Source organism: Neofelis nebulosa, chromosome 8, assembly GCF_028018385.1.
Source record: "Neofelis nebulosa isolate mNeoNeb1 chromosome 8, mNeoNeb1.pri, whole genome shotgun sequence".
NCBI lineage: Eukaryota > Metazoa > Chordata > Mammalia > Carnivora > Felidae > Neofelis > Neofelis nebulosa.
Genome location: NC_080789.1, coordinates 19,661,855 through 19,679,705, shown reverse-complemented (window position 1 = coordinate 19,679,705; position 17,851 = coordinate 19,661,855). Strand labels below are relative to the sequence as shown.

The 17,851-nt window shown below is 34.6% G+C and overlaps 2 protein-coding genes across 5 annotated transcripts in view; one reads left to right on the top strand and one right to left on the bottom strand.

Moving 5' to 3' along the window:
• Positions 1-8,576, top strand: part of PARPBP (PARP1 binding protein) — a 73,159-nt gene extending 64,583 nt beyond the window's left edge. Inside the window, exons 11-12 of one of the 3 annotated variants that reach the window (XR_009265401.1) lie at positions 164-2,172; positions 8,416-8,576. Coding sequence is in view for 2 of the 3 variants with exons in the window: in XM_058741599.1 (XP_058597582.1) it covers positions 164-504 (341 nt within the window). In the remaining variant the exon portion in view is untranslated. Of the gene's footprint in view, positions 1-163; positions 3,314-8,415 lie in introns of those variants that run through there. The other 2 variants (XM_058741600.1, XM_058741599.1) reach the window with 2 other exon arrangements.
• PMCH (pro-melanin concentrating hormone) lies at positions 911-11,579 on the bottom strand. Of its 2 annotated transcripts, XM_058741607.1 has the most exons (4): positions 11,386-11,579; positions 1,965-2,152; positions 1,433-1,631; positions 911-1,144 (listed from the first exon to the last, which is right to left on the bottom strand). In XM_058741607.1, the coding sequence occupies exons 1-4, from the start codon at positions 11,411-11,413 to the stop codon at positions 1,095-1,097; spliced, it is 465 nt and encodes a 154-aa protein (XP_058597590.1). In that variant the 5' UTR covers positions 11,414-11,579; the 3' UTR covers positions 911-1,094. The 2 variants fall into 2 exon arrangements, with proteins under 2 accessions (XP_058597590.1, XP_058597589.1); XM_058741606.1 differs by lacking the exon at positions 11,386-11,579 and having other exon boundaries at positions 1,965-2,261.
• Between the last annotated feature and the right edge of the window lie 6,272 nt (positions 11,580-17,851).

Here is a 17,851-nt window from a genome sequence, read left to right as displayed (position 1 = left end):
TAATATGGCTGTATTTGCTAATCATGTAATTTATGGTGTTATGTGATTGCAAATCAAATTTTTGAATATTCTTTAGTGAATTTTAAACTTTATTGTAAAATTTTCATAGGTAATAATACTAAATATTATGTAATCTCTTTCCTCTTTTCATCTTGCATAACAGAAGGTGTAAATTCATCTGTTAGAAGACCAACAGTTGGAACGAGTTCTGGAAATGTTCATCTGGACAGAAGTAAAAGTGAAAAAGTTGCAAGGAAATCAAGTAGTCAGGCAGGAAATAAAAGCTCAAAGAGGAAACAGGTGGATTTAGATGATGAAAATAATCTTTGTGATAGTGGAAATGAACCATCTCAACATAAAAATTTTAAAATACCTAAGACATCAAACAATTTCCAGAATAAATTGTGTGGCAAAATAGCTAGAGTAGCAAAAAGCAACAACTGTACAGGCAAGGACAAATTGATTACTGGCCAGACAAAGTTAACTCAATTTTTTAGACTATGAATTTGTTTTTTATTTGCTTTAGATTTCTGAATATATTAAACCATTCACCAAAGGCATCTACTTAATTTTTAAGAGATCAAGATATAGGGGCGTGTGGGTGGCACAGTCGGTTAAGTGTCCGACTTCAGCTCAGGTCATGATCTCGTGGTCCATGGGTTTGAGCCCCACAACGGGCTCTGTGCTGACAGCTCAGAGCCTGGAGCCTGCTTCGGATTCTGTGTCTCCCTTTCTTTCTATCCTCCACCACTCATGCTCTGTCTCTGTCTCTCTCTCTCTCAAAAATAAATAAACCTTAAAAAAAAATTAAAAAAGAGATCAAGGTATAAGTTATGATTCTTTATTATATTGGTCTGAAGTGTATATAAGGTTAGTATGTTAAGCTTTAAAAAATACTCATAAATCATAATTATGCAGAATATTCACAAAGTTTAATGCACAGATAAAGGATATCATTTAAGTTACAGATTTATTTACTTTATTTTAAAACAGACATTTTAAATAATACAAGTCATAGTAACATTAAGGGCTTTTTCCTGGACAGACAATTAAGTGATTTTGTTTTCTTCAGGAAAGATGTGGTCCAGCAGGTTTCAGACTTGCCAACAAGGTCGATAGACTCTTCCCAGCATGCACCTGAGCACTGAAGGAATAAAATAGTTTAAATTGTCTAAAGGACTATTATTATCACACAAAATTTATTAGAAATAAGAGAATGGATCTTATACAGCTAATTCTGAGTAAGTCAGAATTACAATAACTCTTAAATTCTTTTTAATCCCACATCTGTGGCAGGGAGCACTTAATGTCAAGTGTAATTGAACCATGGTCTTACTTGATTTTGTTAAGATTGGATCCAGATCCACTTAAAGTCAGAATTCTCTTTTATAGTATTAAGATGTAAGAATTGAATTTTAAAAAGACTACTCACTGTCAAAATCTCTCCTTCCTATAGGAAATTTAGCTGAGTTTTCTTCATCCCCAATTTCTCTCTTTTCTTGTGTTGATTCAGTATTTTGAACTCCATTCTCAGCTGGAAAAGCTACAGATCCTTTTAGTGCCAGATAAGGTTTTATAGCCAGATTCAGTGGCAGACCATGATTTAAGAAATTATGTTTGGAGCCTGTGTTCTGTAAAGAAAAGGTTGATTTGTGTTTTAGTTGTCTTATTGGGAATAGAACTATAATATAGTTGTATAGTATTCTCACTGATCATTTCAAAGATGGCTGTGTACTGTTTTGAGTCTTTAAAAATACATTAGATATAGGTTTTTGGGAAAAACCTTTTGGATAGGAGGTGTTGTCCAGAATGGAAAAACCACCTGCTATGTACGAAATTTCGTCAGTTGTCCTAAAGCGTAATGTGACTGCTTGCATATATTTTTATAAAATTTTACTTTCAAAAGCATTGTAAACATCATTCAGATTTCTACTGAAAAAAGGATAAGTCCCATTGCCACTTACCTTTGAATTTTTGTTTTCCTCATCGTTCATGAAACTGCTCTCATCATTTTTATATTGTTCCAGAGAAGGAACGACGACTGATTTTTGAGGAGTATCATCCTTCTGAAAAGCTTTCCCCAGCCTGAATGTATTAAATACCATGTCATCTTCTAAATTTCTTATGGACTTGGATGCTGAAAGTAAAATGCCTTGAGAAAACAGAGAAAAAGTTAGTATTAATATGTAGGAAGAGAGACTCATTTTTGCCATTCTTAGTTTGATGTTTGCATAGAGTCAAATAAAAGTATGTAAAGTGAAGGAAAATTTCTCAAGTCAACCTGCTTTGAAGGTGATTCCTACCTTTATATATTTTCCAGTTTGAATAGAAAGCACTTCAAAGACGTAGACTGTCATCATTCTAGAAATGACTCATCAGATAGAGGCTAACCTCTTGTATAGCTGCTAATACCTACATTGTTTCGGTTTTAGTGGCATATTGTTTATTTTGAGTGTGTATTTTCTCAGAATCTGATTAAGATCCTTGGTAGAATGCTTTCTGTTGAATAGATTACAGTCTCTTGAAAGTGGATTGTTATTAAGGAAGACCATGGGACACCAGGCTCTCCATACTCTTACTGTTTTCTTCTCTATATTTTCTGATTAGGCATGGTATTAAAGCTAAAGTTATTTTATTTAAGGATGATAAAGGTTTTATTTACTTTTAATCCTGATTAAATTGAAGTAGCCTTCCAAAAGGATTTTCTTTCATAAATGCTCAGTTTAGTTTTTGGTAATTAAAGTATATATGCCTGTCAGTGTGAACAAAAAGTCATTCATGCCTTATCAAAAATTGGCTTGTCATTGTGTTTTATCTCTGCATTTACAAGAGGATATTAATTATGAATTTGACAGTGAATAAGAAGTCCGTGAAAAGAGTATTTATGTGTTCTATAAATATTAATTTTGGGTGAATATGTTGTATAATGGTTAATTAAACATTTTGCAATTAAGTTCTCATTTTGACCCCTCCAAGTAGGAGAATACATTCTCCTATTTGTCTTTTGGTACATATGTGCAAAAATTTTCTAGGGTATATTCCTAGGTGTGGAATTAGTCATGGAATACACGTGTTCAGCTTTACTAATGCCAAAATGTTTACAGAATAGTGGTAGCCAATTACCTGCCCACCAGCAGGGGTTTGACAATTCCCATTGCTCCATGTCCTAACCAATACTTGGGTATCTTATTGTCCTTTTAATTTGTATTTCTCTAATTACCAAAGAAGTTGAATGTCTTTTCATATATTTATGAGCCATTTGTCATTCCTCTTATGTAAAATGCCCCTTAAAAAAAATCTTTGTCCATTTTTCTTTGGGTTGTCTTTTTCATATTGATTTATGGGAGTTCTTTATATCCTAGATGTTATTGTTAGTTACATGTGTTTTATATATTTTTTCTCCATTTTGTGACCTGTCTTCTCAACCCCTTTATGGTTCTTTTGGTGCACCAAACTGCTAAATTTTATTGTTTAAAAATTTTTCCCTCATAATATGATTAGTACTTTCAACATGTTTTTATTTAGAAATCTTTCCCAACCCTGAGATCATTATCATATTTCTATACATTCTAAAGCTGAAATGTTTTGACATTGACATTTAGATTCTTAATTCATCTGAAATTTTGTGTATGATTTAGAATAGAGATAAATTTTACTTTTTCCAAATGTTTTTACTTATTTCTTGAATAATTTGTCCTGTGTCTACTAATCTGTACTGCTGTCTCTGCAGTATATCAACTTTCTGTATACATGTGTGTCTCTTTCTGAACTCTTCTTTCACTGCCAAATCAACAATCTTAATTATTATAATTCTAAAATAATTTTTGATATCTGGTAGGTCAAGTTTCCTAGCTGCCTGCTCACCCACCAGTTTTTCTTCTACAGCAGTTCCTTGGCTATTGTCCATTTCTTTTTCATATAAATCTTAACATCATCTTTTCAAGTTCTGTGAGAAACTGGTAGGATTTTGAAGGGAATAGTATTAGTTCTGTGGATTAATTTTAGAGGGTAATTGACACTTTTAGGATAATTCATTTTCTTATCCATGGACATGGTACTTTTCCATATTTATTTAGATCTTCTTTAATCTTTTAATAACATTTACTATTTTCTTCATAAAGTTCTTACATGTTTTTGTCGAAAGGATTATAATTCTTTATAATTATACTTAAACTATTTTAGTTATTATAAATGGTATTTTTAAGAGATTTACCTTTTCTAATGTTATTGTTGGTTATAGACATGCAGTTGGCTTTTGTGTAGTGCTCTTATAAACAAAATACTTTCTAAATTCTTTTTAATTCCAAATAGTTTATAAATGTATTAATTCTTTGGGGTTCTCCATGAAGACAATTGATGTAAAAAATAAAAGAATGGCATTTTATTACCTCCTTCCAAGCCCTTCTATATTTGTATGTGTGTGTGTGTCTTTCTTCTGTGTGTCTGTCTGTGTAAGCATGCACACTAATATTGACCAAAACCTCCAGTAAATGTTGGGAATAGAGATAACAGACATCTTTGCAGTATGACTGATTTTAGAGAGAATGCTTTTAATGTTTTGCTGATGATCATATCATTTTTCTCCTTCGATCTTTAGTAAATGAAATGAACAGATTTTTCTCATGTTAAATCAACCATGTGTACATGAAACAAACCTTTTAAAAATATAATTGGAGTCAATATGGTAGTATTTGATTTGGTACATTTTACGTTTATTATCATGAGTGAGATTGATACGTACTTTCTCTTTCTTATGTTGCCTTTGTCTGGCTTTAAGGTTATGCTAGCTTCATAAAATGAACTGGGGAATATGTTTATTGCATTTCTTTTCTCTCCTGTAAAAACTATTTGAGTATGGTGTTTTCTTGCTGGGATTTTTTTTTTTTTATAACGATGAGTTCACTTTGTTCAGTGACTGTAGGAGTATTCAGCTTCTCTGTTTCTTTTTTAGTTTGTTTCAGGAATGTGTATTATTATAGAATTTGTCCATTTCACTAAAGTTTTCAAATTTGCTAGTATAAAGTTATTAATAATATTTTCTTCTAAATATTTTAATTCTTGCTTCATCTGTAGTTATATTTTATTCTAATTATGTTTACTTGTAGTCTTACAGTCTCTGCCTGTCTCTCTTTCATCCCTCTGTTTTGATCAGGCTTCCTAGAAGTTTATCAGTTTTGTTAGCCTTTTTAAAAACAAACTTTTGGTTTGTTGCTCTTTATTATATTTTTCTATTTTATTAATTTCTGCTGTTTATTATTTTGGGGGGATATTTTTTAATTTTTATAACTTCTTACATTAGAAGAATAAATCATTAATATTTAGACTTTAAGAAAATAAGCTATAGGTTTCCTTTTATGTATCATTTTTGCTAATTCCTACAATTTTGATAAGTGAATATTCAGTGTTTAATTCTAAGTTTTTATTATTTTCATTATTTCTTCTTTGACCCCTCAGTTACTTAGGTACTTTTAACATTCCAAATATATGGGAATTGAAATTTGGGGGCAGGGGCTACCAATTTTCAACAAAGTTGTGTCAGAAGTCTTGGTCTATAAATTATAGAGTATTTGAAATCTAGATTCAACAATATGTAATGATTTTCAACTGTTTTTGGCATACAAATACAAATTTCATATAGTTCAACATAGAGAAACTTGCCTTATGGCCTATAATATCTTCACTTTACATAAAAGTTCTGTCTATTCTTGAAAAGACTATGTATACATTATTGTTGAGATCAGGGTTCTATAAGTGTCCATAAGATGAAACATGATAATATGTTGTTTAAATCTTAGATGTTTTATTCATTTTTTGTCCACATGAACTATTATAGAAAGAGATATTCACAAATCACTACAATGGACTTACTTAATTCTTTCTGTAGTTTGCAATTTTTGCTTTATTTATTTTGAGCTTATGTTATTAGGACACTCAAATTAGAAATTGTTTCATCTTGCTTATAAGCCAAATCATGTATCATGACCCTCTGCAGCATTAATAATGTGTCTATTACTGTTATTTTTCCTGTATCTTTATGTTTTAGATATACCTATTGTAAATACCATGTAGCTAAGTTTGGAATTTTTAGTCTGACAATTTTGTCTTTTACTTAGAGACTTTAGTCTTTATATTTATTCTGTTTACTGAATTACTGAGATTCATTACCACTGTCTTATTTTGTGATTTTTATTTGTTCTAATATGTTTCCCTCACCCCACCCTCCCTTTCTTGCCTTCTGGTTAAATTTAATCTATTTTTTGTTCGTTTAGAGGCAACCCTAGAGATTTTAATATCATCTTTAGTTATTTATGTTTTAGTTAATGTGTATTTCTGCGTTTCTCCCAAATAAGGTAAACACCTTCAAATCCTTAGCTCCAGTTACCATTATTCCTAATTTATATGCTATTATGGTATTTTTTTAATGTTTATTTATTTTTGAGGGAGAGACAGAGTAGCATGGAGGAGGGGGCAGAGAGAGACACACAGAATCTGAAGTAGGCTTGAGGCTCTGACCTGTTAGCACAGAGAGTCTGATGTGGGGCTCGAACTCACCAACTGTGAGATCATGTCCTGGGCTGAAGTCAGATGCTTAACTATCTGAGCCACCCAGTCCCCCCAATGCTATTATTTTCTAAGATTTAAGTTCTGTCTTGATTTTTTTTAATGAAATAGAGACTATTCTGTTGTTTTATACAGTTAACTCTTGTTTAGATTTACCTGCAAGCTTACTTTTTTTTCCTCACCATTCCTTTTTACATCTGAGATCTTTGGTAATTGTCTTCCTTCTGAAATACAAGTTTCTGAAGTATACTGAGTTAGATGCTAACTTACTGAGGGTCTGTTAGTTACGAACTAAGTTTTGTTTTGTTTTAGTTAAATGTATTTTGCTGTTCTTAAAAAATGGTGTCAGTGTCTATACAGTCATTTATTTGACTATCATTTTCTCTTAGTACATTATTATTTCAGTTTCTGGTTTTCATTGTTACTAGTGAGCTATCAATGCTGTTGGTTTTAATCATGATGTCTTTATAGGTAATCTCTATTTTCTGTCTGTCTGCTTTTAAAATCTTCTCTTTGGCTTTGATGTTCTGCAGTTTCACATGATGTGTCTGGGTTTGGATTTCCTTTAATTTATGCTTAGATTCTTGAATCTGAGGTTGAGTGTTTCTTATGAATTCTGGAAAATTATTAGTTATTATTCCTTTGAATATTGCCTTTCCCTTTTCTGGAATTCCCAATATAATATTGGGCTTCTGTGCTTACTCTGTCCTCTATTTCTTGTAACCCTCTCTTTCCTAGTTTTTCTTTCTGCCTCTGTGCATTTTAAATAATTATTCAGAGTTATATTCCAGCTTACCAGTGCATTTTCACTTATATCTAATCTGCTGTTTAATCTGTGTATTGAACTTTTAATTTAATTTCTTATATTTTTTATTTTTAAAAATTCTTTTTGGTTCCTTTTCATATCTGCCTGGTCAGTTTAAAAATGGCTTTCCATTTTTAAAAATTTGAAATCTTTTATTGCTTTAAATCTATTCTTAAACATTGATTTTATATTTGTATCTAATTATTCTAGTATCTGCTATCTTTGTCTGTTTGATTCTATAGTTTCTTATTTCCGCTTATCCCTAGTTCATGGTGTCTTCTTCATGTGTTTAGTGAATTTTCATTTTTTGTATATATTCATTGAACTGTATCCAAAGGAGTTCTTGAAATTCCTGTGTTGGCTTCTGCCAGGCCCCTGGAGCACTAGCAACCCAGGGCCACTTTAAAATTTCTGCTTGAGGCTTTTCAGGCCACAGCATCAGTACAAATACCAAACTAAGTCAGTATGCCTTTGTCATTAGGAATTCTCAGGACAGTATATATTTTTTCTCCACCCGCCCCATCTCCCTCCCTTGTTTTCTTAGAGCCTTTCCCAACGTAGACTTGTTTCCTTCTACAGGCTGGATTTTTTTTTGTCGTTTACTTCCTTATGGGGTTCCCAGCTTTATGTGGGATTTTCTGATCTGAGCTCTCATTTTACTTGGGTCCTAAGGTTTGTCTTCTGTCCCAGCATATGTGGGTCATTAAAACCAGGTGCTAGGCCACCAGGAATTCACAGAATCTCTCAGAGCAAATGTTGTCTGTAACCCTTGTTAAGTCCTGTGGAATTTTTTTTCTTTTCTAGCTTCGTATGGTTTCCTTTATTTTACCACCCGTCCAGCCATACTTTATAAAAGATGTTTTTGTCAAGCATTTTGTCAAGATGTTTTTTACTGAGAGGTGGTCTCTACATAAGTAGTCTGCCATATCACTGGAGTTGGACATATCACTTCATACTTTAGTATAAAATTCTCTCTGCAAGGGAATCTTTGTGCAAAATGTATATATAATGCATGCTAAATTATATCCTTTTTAACTTTTGTGTTATAGGGCTATATTTCACGTTCTTCAATGGTACTGTTTAATATTCTGATTTCTGTAAGTATGTTTTGTTAGAGACGGAAAGAGCTGCTAATTCTTTTGGGGACTACTTAAATCTTATTAGGGATATGTTTTCTGAGAGCATTTATAATAAAAGACTCTGAACTCCTCTGACTTTTTTCTTAGAGCTTTCTTTATCTTTTTAATGTTAGTCATGCCTTGATTTTCCCCAGGGTTTGAACCTGCTTTGGAGGTGCTATTTAATCTACAAAAGTCCTTGTTAATGGTAATTTTTTTTTTTTAGCTGCTATTCTAGAAGTATAATAAATATTTATAATTATGTATTTTGTGTTAAATTTTCACTGCATGAATTGGTTTGGCTGATCTTCACCCAAAATTGGGACCAAATTCAAACCATTTTAACAGTTTAGAAAAGTTAGTTAATGTTTTCCTTTATTTTGTTTAAATTGTCTTAGACTCTGAACAGTATGGGGTTTTCCCACAATCATTTAATTATGGAGATAGTTTCCAATTTTCTTAAATGATAACTTTTTTTTGAAACATTGGTTACTCTGATGTGCAGTGGAGCATAGTAGATTTCTTTTCCATTGATGCTGAAAATGAAGTATCCCCAAGTGGTAGAAAGGAACTTTGAAGAAGAAAAACTCTTGCCAGAGGGACTTGGGTGGTTCAGTAAACCTTGGAAAGGCAAAGGGTTTATATCAAATGTGATCTTCATTTTCTGAAGAACTACTAACACCATGTATTTGTAAGTTGCTTTATCAAATTTTTCTTTTCTCCAGTTAAGATCTTTCCCATACGATGCCAGTTAAGTGCAGTGCAAATCGAAGGGATTGGTTATTGTTTTATTGAGAACCCTGAATTTAATGGCTAATTTTATGAGTCTAACAGCCAAGATTGCTCAATTACCAAAAGATATAAGAAAACTTAAATTCCTCCTCAAATTTATACAGTGAATAACCCATATACCTCTACCTAGATTCTACCACTAATATTTTACTATACCTGTTTTATTATCTACCCATCTTTCTATCTCTCCATTAATCATCTTATTCTTTTTTTTTTTTTTAGGTTTATTTATTTATTTTTGAGAGAAAGTGAGAGAGTGAGCAAGTGAGCATGAGCAGGTGAGGGGCAGAGAGACAGAGAGAGAGAGAGACAGAGAGAGAGAGAGAGACAGAGAGAATCCTAAGCAGGCTCCATGATGCTAGTGTGGCTTCAACTCATAAACCTTGAGATCATGACCTGAGTGGAAATCAAGAGTTAAATGCTTAACCTGACTGAGCCATCTAGGCACTCTAATCATCTTATTCTTCTAATGCATTTCAAAATACATGTATCAATATATTTTCTACTAAATACTTCAGTATGCATATCATTAAGTACAATTTAATATTTGTTTACAAATTTTTAAGGTAAAATTTTACAAAAAATGTACAATTTGTGCATTTGGTAAGTTTTGACAAATCTATATATCTATATAACCCAAACTCCTTTCAAGGTAAGATATTGCCATTACCCTGGAAAGTTATCTCTTGCCTCTTCATCATTAACTGCCACCACTCTCCCATCTCCATGCCTTACCCCAATTCTGTGCTCTGAGGCCATCTTTGTTCTGATTTTTTGCACTGTGAATCAGTTTTGCCTGTTCTGGAATCACACAGTATGTAGTCTTTTGTGTAAGTCCTCTTTCACTTAGCATGTTTGACATTCATCTATGATGTGTGAATTAATCGTTCCTTCCATTTTATTACCATTGTTTGAATAAATCACAGCTGGTTTATCCATTCTCCTTTTGATAGACTTTTGAGTTGTTTGGTTTTTAGTTTTTGCTGTTATAAATAAGGCTTCTATGAACATTTTTGTACAAGTCTATTTGTGGACATGTTTTTATTTTCTTGTGTAAATACCTAGGAATGGAATTGCTGGGTCATAGGGTATGTATATTTGATATTATAAGAAATTATCAGATTGTTTTTTTAAAGTAATTCTACCATATTACACTTCAACCAAGAATTTATTAGAGCTTCAATTGCTCCACATCCTCACCAACATTTGATGTTGTCAGTCTTCTTAATTCTAGTCATTTCAATAGATGAACATGATATCTCATTGTGGTTTTAATGTGCATTTCTCTGTTAATGATGCTGAGCACTTTTCATGTGCTTATTAGCTATTCACATACTTGTTTTGTGAGGTGTCTGTTTAAATCTTTTGCTCTTTTTTTGTGAGAGGGATTTTTTTTTTAATTTTTTTTTTTAACGTTTATTTATTTTTGGGACAGAGAGAGACCGAGCATGAACAGGGGAGGGGCAGAGAGAGAGGGAGACACAGAATCGGAAGCAGGCTCCAGGCTCTGAGCCATCAGCCCAGAGCCCGACGCGGGGCTCGAACTCACGAACCGCCAGATCGTGACCTGAGCCGAAGTCGGACACTCAACTGACTGAGCCACCCAGGCGCCCCGGGATTTTTTTTTAATTGTTGAGTTGTAACAAGTTTTTAAATATCCTAAATTCGAATCTTTTGCTCTGTGTTTGTGTGTGTGTGTGTGTGTGTGTGTGTGTGTGTGTGTGTGTGTATGTATTTTTTTTCTCTCTTGACTATTCATTTTCTTAGTTGGGTGTTTAGATGAACAGAAGTTTCTAATTTTGATAAAATTTATCAGTTCTTTCCTTTATCATTACTTTCTGTGTCCTAAGAAACCTTTGCTTACCTCAAGACACAAAGATATTCCCCTATACTTCCTCTAAAAACTTTATGGTTTTAGCTTTTACATTTAGGTCTATGGTCCACCTCAAATTAGTTTTTGTGTGTGATGTGAGTATGAAGTAGGGTTTTATTTTCCTTTTTATATATGGATATACAGCTGTTTAGGTACCATTTGTTGAAAAGATTTTCTTACCCTCATTGTGATGCTTTGGTGCTGTTTTTAAAAACTAAGTGACCAAAAGTACATACCTATCTTGGGATCCTCTAATTTGTTCATTGATCCAATTGTTTATTCTTTTTGCAGTACCATATTATCTTGATTACTATAGCTTTATAGTAATATTGGAGTCAAGAGTATAAGTGGCGCAAATTGGTTCACTTTCAAAACTGCTTTGGATATTTTATTTCATGTTTATAATTATAAAATTGTAGTGTACATTCTTTTATCGCTCTGGAATTAAACCAGAAGTTATTAATAGAAAAATAGTTAAGGCTATCTACAGATATTTACATATTATGCAACACACTTTTGAATAATGTATGGTTCAAGAAGGCAAATGCAATAGAAGTTAGAAGATACTTTGAACTGAGGATAACGAAAATATGGCAAAAGATGGGGTTTAGTTATGTAGTGCTTATAGAAAATATATAGCTGTAAATGCGTATTTTAGAAAATAAAAATAATTGAAAAATTAATTATCTAAGCTTATGTCTTAAGGAATTAATAAAAGAACAGCAAAGTAGACTCAAAGAAAATAAAAGGGAGATGTTACTAAATATAAAATAGGGATCAATAAAATAGAAGGCAGTCATAGAATAGAAAAATTTTACAAAGTTAAAAGAATAATAACTAATGACTTGTTGGCAAGACCATTTAAGAAAGACAAAAAACACAAGTTACTAATACCAGGAATGTAAAAAGAGAACATTGCTATAGATCTTACAGATATTACAAAAGATAATAAGTGAATATTATAAACAACTTTTTGCCAATAAATTTAGGTGAGATGAATGAGGGATTGGCAAACTCCTTCTGCAAAAGGCCAGATAGTAAATAGTTTAGGCTTTGGGGACTGTATAGTCACATCTATTCAGCTCTGCCTTTGCAGCATGAAAGCAGCTGTGCATAATCATTCAAAACTGGGTATGGCTGTGTCCCAATAAAACTTTATGTACAAATACAGATAGCCTGAGGGACATAGTTTGCTGACTCCTGAGACAGACAAATGCTGTACGAAAAAAAGACGTTAAGACTGCCACAAGAAATAGGAAATCTAAACATTTCTGTATCTACTAAATAAATTGAATCCATAAATTAAAACCCTTTGTCTCAAAGAAAACTCCAGGCCCAAATGGCTTCATTGGTATATTCTTCCAAGCAATAATAGCAATCTTACAAAAATTCTATCAGACAATAGAAAAAGAGGAAACAGTTTCTGTGGTAGCTTTGTAATCTATCACCTTACCTAGGCTGAACTATATTTTCCAAAATTTCCTTCCCTTTATCTGTATGTTTCTAGTTGGAGTTGGCCACAAGAGACATTTTGTAAGAGATTTAGAGGACAGAAGTGTGAATCAGCATTCATTTAGCTTACACATTATGCTGCTTACCTGCTGGCTCATCTGGTTGGCTTAGGCAGCGTGTGCGCGCGCGTGTGTGTGTGTGTGTGTGTGTGTGTGTGTGTAGTTCTGTGATAAAGGGCACTAGCTTTCCTACAGGACATATCAGATGCAGCAAGATCAGATATGAGTTTCAGTCTGTTTCACTGTTTTCAACTCATGCGTATGGGTTCCAGCTTCTCCTGTTCTTCCTTACATCTATCTTCCCTCCCAACTGTCTGCCCTGGGGACTCCAGTATTGGATGCTACACTCTTATGGAGAATGCCCAGTTAGATTCCACAATTGCAGGAGACCAAATCCCTATAACAAATCCTATATATGTGTGTGTATATGTATGTATGTATGTATACATGTTTGGTTCTGTTTCTCTGAATCCTGCTATTTCCCCAGCTCTTACTTTGAGTCTAGCATAAACTTGGCACTAAAACCTGACAAAGATATTACAATAAGAAAAATTGTAGGCCAATCCTTCTCATAAACAAAAATGTAAAAATTCTAAGGGTGCCTGGGTGGCTCAGTCGGTTGAGTGTTCGACTTCAGTTCAGGTCATGATCTCACGGTTCGTGGGTTCGAGCCCCGCGTCGGGCTCTGTGCTGACAGTTCAGAGCCTGGAGCCTGCTTTGGAATCTATGTCTCCTTCTCTCTCTGCCCCCCCCCCCCCCCCCCCGCTCATGCTTTGTCTCACTCTGTTTCTCAAAAATAAATAAATGTAAAAAAAAAATTTTTTTTTTAATGTAAAAATTCTAAACAAAATATTATCTAGTAGAAACTAGTTATGTGGAAAGAATCATAATTCTTGACCAGATGAGGTTTACTTCAGGAAAGTAGACTGGTTTAACTTTCAAAAATAAATCAGATTTACCACATTAAATTAATAAAGGAGTAAAAACATGATCATCTCAATAAATGCAGACAAGCACAGTGATCAGCTGTGCCAAATGCAACTGGGTGAGTAAGATAAGAACTGAGAATTCATCTTTGATTTGGCCGTGTGGATAGTCCTTGGTGACCTACGTGAAGTTTCAATGATGCTGGTAGAGACCAAACCCCGGTAGGAGAGGATTTAAGAAAGAACTGGAAGAGAGTAAGTGGAGATGTTAAATATAAACAAAATGCCAACAATTTATGCTGAGGAATGCAGAAAAATTGGGCTGTGGATAGAAGAGGATGTGGCACCAGGGGAATATTTCTATTTAAAGGTGGAAGATATTATATCATGATGATAATGAAGAGAAAGAAGTGTCATTGCTGAATCTGTGGGACTCAAATAACAGAAGGTTTCACATGTTATTGACAGTGTGAAATAAAAAGGACATTCATTCCCCTTCCAACCCTTAAGTATGTATGGTGTTAAAATATCAGTGAAATGGAGGAGGGTATAGGTATGTTATTACCCAGAAAGTGTAGTACAAATTGGAGGGGGAGAGAAGAGAAAGCACAGAGCTGTTTGGAGATGACAGTGTGGGAAAGATGGATGACTGGAGGGCTCACATTTGGGTGCAGAACAAGGACAGCAGGGTATATGGCAAGGTGGATTTGGCTGGCAAGAGATTTAGTCCTAGCACTTCTTAGAAGAGGATGGTGTTTCTGTGTGTGGTGTTTACGTAGTAGACAGGAAAGGGTAGCTCCTGGTGGGCATTTAGGCCACTCAGAATGCAGCAGTGGAATTGAGAGGTTATACCTCTAAGAGTTTGAATTTAGTTGATGAGTTGATTCTAGTTTTTCTGTGAAGAATAAACTTGAGTCTGTAATTTGAAGGCTTGGGAGAGATGCAAGGCTCCCAGCACACAGGCTCAGGCTCATAGAGATTCTTAGGCTTAGAGATCTTCATGATATGGGGCCCAGCTGAGGGCTGTGAAGGCTATAAAGCTTTTCAAGAATCAACTTAAGTCTGTCTGTAATTTGAGGGTTTGGGAGAGATACAAGGCTCCCAGCACACAGGCTCAGGCTCATAGAGATTCTCAGGCCTAGAGATTCTTCATGATATGGGGCCCAGCTGAGGGTTGTAGAGGCTATAAAGCTTTTCAGTTTTGCAGATACAGTGTGGGTGGGTAGGGTATCTTGTCACCATGCTCAATGTAATGGATTTGTGGGATGGTAGGTGGAAGATGGGAGAGTTGGTGATGCTCTACTGAAATTAGCCCAGTGAATATGAGACCAAGTGAGTAGAAACATTGGTATCCTCAAGCTTTGTTCTGTCATGGCTGCTAATTGACTTAAATATTTATATCTCTATAATATGTATTTGAATTATGGGGCTGCCTTGCATAAGGTTTCCTCTTTTTTATTTATGTATGAAGATTTTAATTCATCTCTGTCTATGAACACTGGTGGACTGGCTGTTTCCCAGGATCTCATTACTGGATGATGATGTTGCTATTAGTGTCATATAAGCAGAATTAATAAAATTGTTTAAAGAGTCAAATGAAGAGCCTGTTCTAGTGAATTACACATTACCAGTTTTTAGAGCTTAGAAAATTCTTGAGAATTGCCTTAAAACCTTAATGCCGTGAATCAAGATATAAGTAACATCAAGAGTTACATGAACATGCTTGAGATTATGTTTGTGGCCAAATTTTTCAGTTGCCTTGCAAAGAAAATTCTTGGATATTGTTTTGATTCTTGGCAATTTTGGAGTCATCTGATAGCATGCTTCCAAAATAACAATGTGATGATAGCTTTCAACATTGGGTTACCAAAAAGGATTGTTGTATTGTATACATTGATTCATAATTTCAGGTTTCTTCACCATTATGGTAAATACTGCATTGAGACTTCATTGTTGCACATGTTTGGAATCTTATGTTTGTACTCTCATGGCTGTCTTCAGCCCTCAGACATTCTTGATTATCACATTGAGAACTCTAGACTCTCAAAACATTTTGGTTTCTATTATGTAGGATGCATATGAGATTCGTTTGTTCTACTTCATTTTCTTCTGTTTGTGATAGAGATGGGATCAGATGGAAACATCTTGATATTGGTATGCATGCTAGTCTTCATTCTGTGTAAATACAGTGCTCTTTTCTACCATCATGACTTTGTTCATGTTATTCTCTGCTCTTAAAATTCCCTCATCTTGTCCCTTTGCCCATCTAAAACTAAAATACCTTTCAAGACTCTTCTTTTGTAGCTTTCTCTGAGTATTATAGTCAAATACCTTTTTCTGAACTCCTACAACATTTGTATTACATTATTATTTAGAAAATAATTGTTTCTTACATTCATTAGTTTACCAAGGCCTTATGTATCTGCAGAAACTTGTCTTGATGACTTCAATTGTTTATCATTCCCTGTGTCCCTACCATGTAACTTTGTCTTCCCACTGTGGGCAGGGTGACCTGCCCACTCCTTGACTTTGACCTCAGTCAGGTGACTTGCTTTAACTAATGAGAAGTTAGCAGATATTACACAAGAAGAGACTTTAACTAGTCTTGCACATTGAGGATTCTCTGTTGAACCTCTGCCATCACCGGGAGAACATTCCTCTGCTAGCCCACTGGAGAGAGTTCCACATGGAACAGAGCCTTGCTACAGCTGAGGCCTTCCTAGATCAGCAGATACCCATTCAAACATCAGACGTTAAAGCAAGTTCAGTTGAGGTCAGTAGAGCTGCCTAACAGACTTTCAGCTGATTCTAGAAGCACAAGCTATATAAACATAAAGTTTTGTGTGTGTTTGTTACACAGCATTATTATAGCAGTAGATAATTGATACAAATGTTCTGTGTCGCCTGGCCTTTGTCTTGCTTGCTAAGTTTTTTTACTATTCTCTCCCTCAGTCTTTGATGACTGTGTAGCCATATTGGCCTTCTTTCTGTTCCTCTGATATGCCAAGATAACATTTTTGGCTCTAGATCTTTGCCCTACTCTGTTCCCTCTGTCAGGAGCATCTTCCTCCTATTATTTGTATGGGCATTTATCCCTCATCATCCTGAGGCTCAGCTCACGTGGCATGATTTCTGAGAATGCTTCCTTGATTCCATTGCCTGAACGAGCCCTCTTCTAAGTCATTCTGTATTCTATCTCATCTTTTCATTTTCTTTACTGTGCTTGTTTTTTCTAAAATTATCTTATTTGTGTATATGTTTATTGCCCATTTTCCCCAGTGTCCAGGAGGGTAAGGACTTTGTTTTATTTACCTTCTTAACCCTGGTATTAAGAACAGAATCTGGCATATAGTAGACTTTCATTAAATAAGAGGTAAATGTATGAATACATTTTTGTTAATCAAGATGACAGACAATACAAAGTATGATAGGTTCCTCGGGCTGCTGTAACAAATTACCATAAATTTGATGGTTTGAAACTACAGAAATTTATTTCTCACAGTTCTGGAGGCCAGATATCTGAAATCAAGCTGTATGTAGGGCCACAGTCCCTCCAGAGGCTCTAGGGAAGATCTTTCATTGCCTCTTCTAGCTTCTGGTGGCTGTTGCCATTTTGGCTGGCTGCATCTGTCTCTGTCTTCATAAGGTCTTCTCTGTGTCTTTCCTCTGTGTATCTGTCCATAATATCCCTCTGCTCCTTACCTCTAAGGGTTCATGTGATGGCATTTGGGGCCCACCTGGATAATATAGGAATATCTATTCATCTCAGGATCCTGAATTTAGTCACATCTGCACAGACCCTTTTTTCCAAATAAGGTATTACATACACGTGACCATGTTATGTAAGCTCACTGTGCTATTTCCTCTTCTTCCAAAATTCAGTTATATAAATAACTGAGTTAAGAAAAGTTATTTCTGCGATTGAGAAATACCTGCTTCTGGTCATTAGAATGTAAGCTAACTGAGGACAGGGGAATTTGTTTTGTTTCATTTTTCCCCCTGCCCCCACCAGCAGTCTTTTCAAAACCTTTGAAAATGCAAGTCAAATCACTTCACTTGTCAATTCAAAAACGTCCAAAAACTTCAGGCTGCATAGTGGTGTCCAAACCTCTCCTTGATCTGATGGTCTCTCTGATTTTCTGATGTCCTCTTTTGTGCTTCTAAACTTGCTCTCTCAGCTCCAGGCACATTGGCCTATTTGCTGTCTCTTAAACTTGTGGTTTCCATGCCTGAAACTCTCTTTCCCCAGGTATCTGCCAGCTTGC